At 39.9% G+C, this 10853-nt stretch overlaps 1 protein-coding gene across 1 annotated transcript; it reads left to right on the forward strand.

Annotated features, from left to right (window-relative positions):
• Positions 1-4608: 4608 nt before the first annotated feature.
• LOC139233515 (interleukin-8-like) lies at positions 4609-10391 on the forward strand. The gene is made up of 4 exons (XM_070863920.1): positions 4609-4694; positions 9454-9583; positions 9821-9900; positions 10312-10391. Exons 1-4 carry the CDS (start codon positions 4634-4636, stop codon positions 10329-10331), a joined length of 291 nt encoding a protein of 96 aa, XP_070720021.1. The 5' UTR covers positions 4609-4633; the 3' UTR covers positions 10332-10391.
• Positions 10392-10853: the final 462 nt, after the last annotated feature.

The raw sequence follows: 10853 nt of genomic DNA on the forward strand, positions 1-10853 counted from the left end.
TCATATCGCTCGCGGTAACGCCCAATTTCAAAAATGGAGATTAGGGGCTTTGAGAGTGGGCGACAAGCCAGCGATCTGAAAACCCATTTTTACCGCCCATGCCAGAAATACCGCCCATTTTTGGGCGATCTGCACAAAAGTGTAAAATCTAGCCCATGGATTAGATTTACAAATCAACCTTAACCACTTGTTTCCTGTTTCGAGGAGAACCTTCCAAACATGATGTCGAATTTAGACTCATTCTAGGCTGATCCTGAGGAAAGTTTTCCTCCAAGGGATACCCTTGATCTACATTTGAACTCTCTACAACTTCAGACTGTTTGTCTGCCTGATTCGGACTCAGACTTAAATTCTGACTTTCGCTTCGACTTGTTTCCAGTACATTTGATGTAGGATATGCAACTGGTACAATACTTGTAAAAAGACTATCTGATGAGTCAGAAATAATCAAATCATTCCAACTTTCAACTCTTTCCACATCTGTAGGTAAAATATGATCAATTTGAACAAATCTAACCTTTCCATGATCAAACATCTTGACCAAATATGTGCGAGGACCATATATCTTCACCATTCTTCCTGGTAACCACTTTAATGATTTATGGTGATGGTTCTTCACTCTCACCTTCTGATTAAATTTCATACTTCTCTCTCTTACTCCAGCTCTATCATGATTCTCTTTCTGTCTTAATTGTTTCTTTTCTACGGAGTGCGCCAAGTTTGGCTTCAACAACGAGAACCTGGTTCGTGACTGTCGTTTGAGAAACAATTCTGCTGGTGTTCTACCAGTAGTTGTATGAGGAGTATTATGGTACGTAATTAGAAAATTAGCCAACTTGTGGTCCAACGACAACTGTGGTTTCTTTGGATTTGGATCCAATATTTGCTTGATGAGAGCACGTTTTACAATTTGTACTGCACCATTTGAAGCAGGGTGGAACAGTGGCACCTTGGTATGTTTCACCCCATTTTTGCTCGTGAACTGTGCAAATTCTTCTGAACAAAATTGTAGTCCATTATCAGACACAATTTCTTCTGGGAGGCCATATGAAGAAAATAATCTTCGCAAATGGTCTAGTGCTTTACTTGTTGTTATTTTCCACATTGGAAACACCTCTACCCACTTCGAATGGCTATCAATCACAATGAACAATTGCTGTCCTTCTTGCTCAGCAAAATCGATATGTAACCTTTGCCACACCCTGCGAGGCCATTTCCATGGCTGTAATACTGATGGTGGTTTCTTGCTTACTGATTGACATGTTGCACACTGACTAATGATGTACTCTATATCTTTCTCTAGATCTGGCCACCATAAGTAATTGCATGCAAAACTCTTGGTCAAACACATTCCCAGGTGTTGGTCATGAAGGTCTCCTAATAGTTTGAACCTGAATTTATTTGGTATAACCACTCTTGCACCCCACATGATACAATCTTTATCGACTGATAATTCATTCCTACGAATGAAGTAACGATGTATTTCTCTCTGTGATACCTGGTTTGGTCATCCATTTGCTATGTAATCATACACCTATGAAATAACTGGGTCACGTTTGGTTGCTCTACCAATCTCCAGCTGTGACTGGCAGTTTATCAATGTCTGAAAAATAGAACACTTCTTCTCTATTGGATGTAACTTGTGATGGGGATGACAATCTAGACATAGCATCAGCATTACTGTGATCAGCTGATCGTCTGTACTCAATATCATACGTATATGCTGACAAAATCAAAGCCCATCTCTGCATTCGGGCTGCAGTTAAGGTTGGAACTGGGGATTTTGGATGGAGGATTGCTGTCAGGGGCTTATGGTCCATAATGATGGTAAACTTACGACCATACAAGTATTTGTGGAGCTCCTTGACTCCAAAAATTAATGCCAAATCTTCCCTTTCGATTTGCGCATACTTTTGCGCACTGGCACTGAGAGTGTGTGAATTACTACATAGAGCCATCTTGGAGACTGCGTGTGTTGTGATGTCATAAGGAAGATACCACACCTCTCACATTCTACCCTACATAAACTTGAAGTGATCCAAAACTCGGCTGCCCGTGTCCTAACTCACAGCAAGTCCCACTTACCCATCACCCCTATGCTTGCTGACCTACATTAAGCAACGTCTCGACATCAAAATTCTCATCCTTGTTTTCAAATCCATTCATGGCCTCATCCCTCCCTATCTCTACAATCTCTTCCAGCCCATAACCGCCCCCCCCCGCTCCCCCCCTCCCCCCGCGCCCCCTCCAAGATATCTGCGCTCCTCTAATTCTGCCCTCTTGAGCATTCCTGATTATAATCGCTCAACAATTGGTGGCCGTGCCTTCTGTTGCCTCGGCCCTAAGCTCTGGAATTCCCTCCCTAAACTTCTCTACCTCTCTACCTCTATTTCCTCCTTTAAGATGCTCCTTGAAACCTACCTCTTTGACCAAACTATTGGTCATCGGCCCTAATTTCTCTTTATGTGACTCAGTGTCAAATTTTTGTCTTATAATAGTCCTGTGAAATGCCTTGGGATGTTTTACTATGTTAAAGGTACTATATAAATATAAGTTGTTATTGTTGTTGGTGTAACAGCATTTGAAGATATTTCTATTCCTGTGTTGGAGCTGCTGCATCATCAGGCTGAAAATTCATTGCATGTGGCAACTTTAGAACTACATTTCCCTACATTACAATAGTACATCATTGGTTGTATTAGACATCCTGAGGAAATGTTCTATATAACTGCTAGTCCTTTCTTATCCTTTAGATTTCTTTATTGCAACTATTTTCAAACTTGGAGCATGAAGGTCCAGAGAGTCACACCAGAAAGTACAGGCAGTAAAAGGGACAGATATTTCCTATAAATCACAAGTTTTAGCTCCATTGTCTGGTCAGTGTTTTCACTCATTATAGTGAGAAAGATTAGCATTATAAATAAATTGAGGAGTTCCCCAGTGGGTCAAGTGTAAAATCTGGAACTGGATTATTCTGCAATATGTTCCCTCTAATTTATTTCTTGGGGCTTATCATCCCTTTAATGGATTGAGCAGCCCATTCAAATTTTTGCACATGTGTGTTTTATCCATTTAAAAGTCGGTGAGCGGCCTGTGCGGGACCTCCAGACCGCTGTGTAGCTGTGCAGCCACGCAACTTTATAGAAATGTTGATTCAGCAGCTCATCTGGTGCTACTTTCTTATGGATTAACAGTAAAAAGCATCAAATTATGTGGGCTTTGATCTTATCAATGTTTAACTGTCTGTCATTAACGGTTGTATAAAAATTAAAGGAAGATATTATTAACAGCACTACATAGTAAGAATTTGATTGGATGAACATTGACATAAAAAATTGTCCCAGAGGTTAAAAACATATTACTATCTACCACAATTAATTGTCTCTCTGTTGCTTCTGTAAACTATATAGAAGTTTTGAATATTTTTAGATTAATTAGAGTTAAAGAACAAAAGCAAAATACTGCGGGTGCTGGAAATCAGAAATAAAAACAGAAGATGCTGGAAACACTCCACAGGTCAGGCAGCATCTGTGGAGAGAGAAACAGAGTTAACTTTTCAGGTCGATGACCTTTCATCAGAACTGTTAAAGATCATGTGGTCAAGTCTTTACTATGGAATGATGTTGCTAATATCTTCCTGATATTTTTACAAAAATCTTAAGGGGCCGAAATTGGTCATCCACCCATTTCTCGGTGGTATGCCAGTGGTGTGCGCGATTTTCATCAATTTTTTCTCAGCGGTATGCCGAGCGGAGTGCAGCCGGCGGTGTGCGAGCGGTGAGTCATTTTCATTGGGGAATCTTTGGGTCCCGAGTTCTGTGCTTGCGCATGCTGCTGCGAAGCTCCGCCCCTGAGGGGCACAGACCAGAATTGGCAGAGACTGCCGGCCTGAGAGCGCTGTGCAGGTATGTGGCGGGGGGGTCGCTTCTTGGGGGGAGATCGCTAATTGGGTTGAGATCGTTACTTGGGGGGAAGATTGCTTCTTGGGGGAGATCGCTAATTGGGGGGAGATTGCTTTTTAGGGGGGAGATCGCTACTTGGGGGGGATCGCTGTCGGGGGGGGCAACAGATTGCTGTAGGGGGGTGAAGAGACTTGGGGGGTGACAGATCAAAAAATTTTCACAGGTGAAGATGCATACTGCCGACTGAAGATCGACTTAAAACCACCTTTTCCAGGGTGGTCTGCAGGGTCGGCGGTATGTCGGTGGTAAGTCATCAATTTGGCAATTTTGGGCGGTATGTCAGCGGTGCGATATGATGTCGCTGATGAATTTTCTGCCGGGCAGTATGTGGGCAGTATGTTGGTATTTTTTTGATCAATTTCGCGATTTTGGGTGGTATGTCGGTGGCCTGCGGGCGGTGTGCGGTGGTATGTCCACCAATTTTGGACCCTGAATGATGGAATAGTTAAAGAACGTTTGACTGAAGTGAAGGTACGGGAAGTTCCTCAGGAGTTTCCCATGTTCGACATTGACCACCGCTGTAGGTTGTGCAAAATGAAAGTGGAAGAGTTCAATAAATAGCAGCTCAGTGAGCCTTTCTTCAGTAGAACTTCACTCAACAAAGAGGGACAGAGACAGAGGGAGATAGAAAATCCTTCAGCAGAAATCAAGTCAGCAACACAGAATAAAAAATGAACAGAGCAGCCACTGTGACGATGGTCATCCTGCTTCTGTTTGCCATTACTGCACAGGGTATGTTGCCATTTTAATCTTGTGTTTTATTTATCATTGCACTGTAGTGTGGAAAAGAGTATTGAAGTTAAGTTTTTAACTAATTTATTCCACCCTATTATACGCATCCCAGTGCGTTTCTCGGTTATACGGTAAACAATGAAACTTGAACAAATTTAATTGTAAAACTCAAAGCTAAATATAGTAATATATTTTGAAATGTAATGACATCACTTTTAATTCCCTTTAATCTGAAACTTCATAACCTGGAAACGACTGATATTTGTGAAGAATTGATTTATGTGTTCATACAACAGCTCTCCATCTGCATTTTAGGGTCAATGTTAGCCTGTGTACATTCCATGGATTAATGCTTACACTAAAGAAGCAGGCAGAGGAGTGCTACATGAAAGTGTCAACCATCAGCCCACTCATATCGGCAATAGTAATTTCCAGGTTTATGTTTCTGAAATTTGTCCTTGTAAAATCATGTCAAATATGTAATGGTGATCTCCAGTCTAATAAATAATTGCTCCCAGCATGTTAAATGTCAAACATAGCAACAAAAAAACATTCTACAGAATGACTTTGGGCCAATTGATATTTAATGGTTCGGAATTAGGAGAACCCGCATTATTGGCAACGGTTGCCATAAGTAAGACTGTTTATTGCCCCGATCCTCCAACTCTGATCCAAAGCCAACATTTGCCAAGAAATTTATCATATGCCGCAGCGATGATAGTGGTGACTTAAGGAGCTTTGAGGTGGCGCTACCGCTCGGAACCGGGTCAGCTGTATACATAAGAACATAAGAACATAAGAATAGGAGCAGGAGTAGGCCATTTGGCCCTTTGAGCCTGCTCCGTCATTCAATAAGATTATGGCTGATCTGATCTTGGCCTCAACTCCACTTCCCTGCCCACTCCCCATAACCCTTGACTACCTTATCTTTCAAAAATCTGTCTATCTCCATCTTAAATATATTCAATGACTTAGCCTCCACAGTTCTCTCCTTGACTCCCTTATCTTTCAAAAATCTGTCTATCTCCATCTTAAATATATTCAATGACCTAGCCTCCACAGCTCTCTGGGGTAGAGAATTCCAAAAATTCCTCCTCATTTCCGTTTTAAATGGGCGACCCCTTATTCTGAAACTATGCCCCCTAGTTCTAGATTCCCCCACAAGGGGAAGCTTCCTCTCTGCATCTACCCTGTCAAGCCCCCTCAAAATCTTATATGTTCCAGTAAGATTCTTCTAAACTCCAATGAATATAGGCCCTACCTGCTCAACCTTTCTTCATAAGACAACCCTTCATTTCAGGAATCAACCTTGTGAACCTTCTCTGAACTGCCTCCAATGCAAGTATATCCCTCCTTAAATAAGGAGACCAAAACTGTGCGCAGCACTCCAGGTGTGGCCTCACCAATACCTTGTACAATTGTAGCAGGACTTCCCTACTTTTACACCCAATCCCCCTTGCAATAAAGGCCAACATTCCATTTGCCTTCCCAATTACTTGCTGTACCTGCATGCTAACTTTTTGTGTTTCATGTACAAGGACCCCCAGATCCCTCTATATCTCAGCATTTTGTAATCTCTCCCCATTTAAATAATAATTTGCTTTTTTTTATTTTTCCTACCAAAGTGGATAACCTCACATTTTCCATCTGCTAAATTTTTGCCCACTGACTTAGCCTGCCTATATCCCTTTGCAGATTCTTTGCGGCCTCCACACAATTTGCTTTCCCACCTATCTTTGTATCATCAGCAAATGTGGCTACATTACACTTGGTAACTTCATCCAAGTCATTAATATAGATTGTAAATAGTTGAGGCCCCAGCACTGCTCCCTGTGGCATCCCACTAGTTACTGTTGCCAACCTGAAAATGACTCATGAATTCCAAATCTCTATTTTCTGTCAGCTAGCCAACCCTCTATCCATGCTAATATATTACCCCAACTCCGTGAGCTCTTATCTTGTGCAGTAACCTTTTATGCAGCACCTTATCGAATGCCTTCTGGAAATCCAAATACACACTGGTTCCGCTTTATCCATCCTGCTCGTTATATCCTCAAAGAACTCCAACAAATTTGTCAAACATAATTTCCATTTCATAAAACCATGCTGACTCTGCTTGACTGTGTTATGATCTGCTATTACTTCCTTAATAATGGACTCCAACATTTTCCCAATGACAGATGTTAGGCAAACTGGTCTATAGTTTCCTGCTTTCTGTCTCCCTCCTTTCTTAAATAGTGGCATTACATTTGCGGTTTTCTAATCCGCTGGGACCTCTCCAGAATCCAGGTAGATTACAACCAATGCATCTACTATCTCTGCAGCCACTTCTTTTAAGACTCTAGGATGCAGACCATCAGGTCCAGGGAACATGTCCACCTTTAGTCCCATTAGTTTGCCGAATACTTTTTCTCTCGTGATAGATGTTGTTTTAAGTCCCCCCCTCCCAATAGCCCCTCGATTATCAATTATTGGGATGCTTTTAGTGTCTTCTACTGTGAAGACCAAAGCAATAAATTTGGTCAAAGTCTGCCATTTCCGTTTCCCATTATTAATTCCCCAGTCTCAACCTCTAAGGGACCAATTTTTACTTTAGCTACTCTCTTCCTTTTTATATACAGTAGAAGCTCTTAGTGTCTGTTTTTTTATATTTCTTTCTAGTTTACTCTCATAAACTATCTTCTATCTCTTTATTCTTTTTTTAGCCGTCCTTTGCTGGTTTCTAAAAATTTCCCAATCCTCTGACCTTTCACTATTCTTTGCAACATTGTATGCCTTTGTTTTCAATTTGACACCACCTTTTACTTCTTTAGTTAGCCACGGATGGTTTAGCCTTCTCTTAGAGTCTTTCTTTCTCACTGGAATATATCTTTGCTGAGAGTTATGAAATATCTCCTTAAATGTTTGCCACTATTTATCTACCGCCTTACCCTTTAATCTATTTTCCCAGTCCACTTTAGCTACACCGCTTATTTCATTTGGAGACAGCAGCGCTAATGCTCAATGGGAATCCAATTGTCATTTGTAAAATGGAAGAAAAAAGCAGACCTTTGAATTGAGCACATATCACATTGCCTTGTATATTCTCGATATTCTCCTGGATGTTGTGGTTAATTCACAAATCCTCAATGATCATGGCAAAATCAAAAGTGTCAATAAGCGCTCTGTTATTGGTTCAACATCTCTTATGGTGAATAGAGATTAGTTCTGAGTTGTGATCACCAGCAGATTCCAATGCTTGCAATGAATTGGTTGGCCATCCACTGAATAAACTACACTCCAAAAGTACTTTATTGCCTGTAAAGAGCGCTTTGAGACATCCGGTGGTCGTGAAAGGCGCTATATAAATCCAAGTCTTTCTTTCTTTTATATATACACGATATTGTCATTTCAAGAACCACATAGTGATGCTATGGCATCATTTGATAAGCTACATGTTAAATTTTATCAGTTGTCTATCTCATAATTGTTTCAAAAGTAACAGAATTATTGTCCGACTATCTAGCACCTTTCTGAAATGGCATTCCCTCAAGCGGTGCTAAAAGTGACCTAAATGCAACAAATTGGCCCTCACCGCTGTAATCAACAGGAATTAGGGACGGATCTTGCATTACGATTCTTTCTCAGTTTCAGCGATTGTTTCAGTGCTAATATCCCAGCAAATTATGCCGTTGCTGTAACATTAGCACTATTTACTAATCATTTACTAATTTCCTAGGACTTCAGTGCTGATAGTAATGGTATTCACCGTCATTTCGCCATTACTATGGTGATATGGCCCAGTAAACCCAGCAATCAGACAATCAGCGATGAATGAATGCTGTTAGCCGTTCATTACATTTACACTTGTCCACAGATTTTCTATGGTATTTTGCACTGTAGTTTGCGGTGATTAGAGAACCATTATGGCGTGCTGTCCTCTATAGGGGATCTGGGACCTGAGTGAACAGGGCAACTAGGTGTGCATCTCCTTAACCAATCAGATTCAAGAATCCTCTGCGGCACGCAGAGTCTGAACCAGGAAGTGTAAGTTAGAATAGTTATTTCAATGCTAAATCTTGTACAGAAAACAAAATAAAGAGGTAAAGAAAGATGGGATGAAGAGAGATTAAAAAAAGTTTTTTTTTAAATTATTTAAATTCTTTTATTTTTTTAAATCTCCAACAATAATTAAAATCTGAAGGAATGAGATTCCACACTTTAAGTTAATTTTTAGTGCCAGAAAGGTTGTTTGATAGTAATTAAGACATTACACCATTACAAATTTACTTACATGGGAATGAACACGCCGTTTTCTGGTGAGTTTAATGGGGCTATCACGTAAGTACCGCAACTTCACACCATTCAGTATATTTTCATGCCGTGTCTCTCGGCAAAATAATGGTACAGCACAGCTTCTGGAGGAGCAGGGCAACTTGGACAGCAACTTCCTGATTTCAGCATTTAACTGCGGTTGTCAGAAGTTGCTGTCCGATTTACACTTTAAGTAAGCACTGATAACTTCACCATTATTTTTACCGCAAAATCCGGGTCATTACATTTTAGTACCACACAGCTCCTCTCTGGATTTTGTAGGCGTGCTGCTAATTAATGTTTCAGGAGTGATACTTTCTGAAAATGAATACTTGTAGTGTTTGAGAATTAGGACAGATATATCACAGTACAAAAGAAATACGAGTAACTCAATGCAGGCACAAAGTGCCAGGTTTCCCTCCACTTCAATCAATAATTGAATATAACTTAAAATACCTATTCACAGGTATTCCGGTCCCAGGAATTCATGGACGTTGTAAATGCATCCAGTCTACCTCCAGGATTATCAACCCAAAGTATATGAAAAGTATGAAATATATTCCCAGAGGATCACACTGTGTGACATCAGAGATAATGTGAGTAAATGTATCAGAGCATCACCTTTTAACCAAAGAAGTGAAACCTCCTTTCTCCTTTTATGATCTCTGTTTACTAAATTTTGCTCTTTGTTCAAGTCACTTTGGATTAATCAGTTTGTTTTTGAGGCAGATAATACATTTTTTCTTTTAATACTATTACTAAATTCTCACCTTTCAGTGGGACACTTCAATTTCGTGTGGATTAGATTTTAAAGGTTCACCTTCTCTTCACAGTGTCATCATGAAAAATGGAAATAAATTTTGTGTGAATCCTGATGCCAAGTGGGTGAAGATCATCATTAAAGCCAAGAAAGGTTGGTGTTTGTCAGAATTCAGACTTCGCATCTGAACAAAAAAACAAATGCAAAAAGTAGATTTTACTTCTCAATGTTCTCCCCTTCCTTTCTCCTCACCTCTCCTGAAAGTTCAGACTCCCCTCTGGGCAATAGTTCTGTTCACACCAGTTTCATATGTGAATTGTTTCAGCATTGACAACATTTAGCAATGAGCTTCTAACTTGCATCATTGTTATGACATGCCTTTTAATGGGGATAGAAGGAAGGGATTCTCTTTCTAACCCTGTGAATTGCATGGACGTAGATGGTGTTACTCATCTTATATAAAAGTCGGGTTTATAATGTTGCATAATTTATTTAATGAATATATTGTGCAGTACATTAAAAGGGTGAAAGATTTACAATTGAAAACGGAATTGACTTTTTCAGGTACCAGACGCTATATCTGAAAAATGAGACCGTGATGGGATGGACTCGATTCCACATTTAGATCGCCTGAATTTACTATCGTGGCTGGTGCAATGAAGAAAGCTTTGGGCAATGTGTTAAATCTGTGTTGTCATCCTTCTGATATTTGTTTTACCATTCTCATTTTGTTTTTTGTTGAGATCGCTCCCACTGTCAAGCTTGCTGCTAATATTAATACAAAGTAACTTTTCTTGATTATTAGAATTTCAAACATAGACAAAGAGATCAATTAAAAAGTGCAATGGACACAAACTCTGTGGCGTGGTTTAGGTTTTTTCACAGGGTACAATGCATGTGGCTTTTACAATACTGTTACAGGTTACATTATGACTGCATTCAATTTGCTTTCAGTTCTCCATATCTTTTGGAAAATAATTTCCAATTTAATAAATATTTCAATACATGAGGAATTAGAAGCATATTTGTGAACTTGTGGGGGAATCTAAATGAGTCAGGTAGTTTTAGTTATTAGATGTTATTGTTTGAAGTAAAAGTGGGACATG

This window comes from Pristiophorus japonicus, chromosome 2 (assembly GCF_044704955.1).
Source record: "Pristiophorus japonicus isolate sPriJap1 chromosome 2, sPriJap1.hap1, whole genome shotgun sequence".
Lineage (NCBI taxonomy): Eukaryota > Metazoa > Chordata > Chondrichthyes > Pristiophoridae > Pristiophorus > Pristiophorus japonicus.

Bases quoted from the DNA above. Each gene is read 5' to 3' on its own strand.
- LOC139233515 (XM_070863920.1), top strand. From the start codon at position 4,634: ATGAACAGAGCAGCCACTGTGACGATGGTCATCCTGCTTCTGTTTGCC. The intron at 9,584-9,820 runs GTGAGTAAATGT...TTCTCTTCACAG, and splicing joins TGTGTGACATCAGAGATAAT to TGTCATCATGAAAAATGGAA. The intron at 9,901-10,311 runs GTTGGTGTTTGT...TGACTTTTTCAG, and splicing joins CATCATTAAAGCCAAGAAAG to GTACCAGACGCTATATCTGA.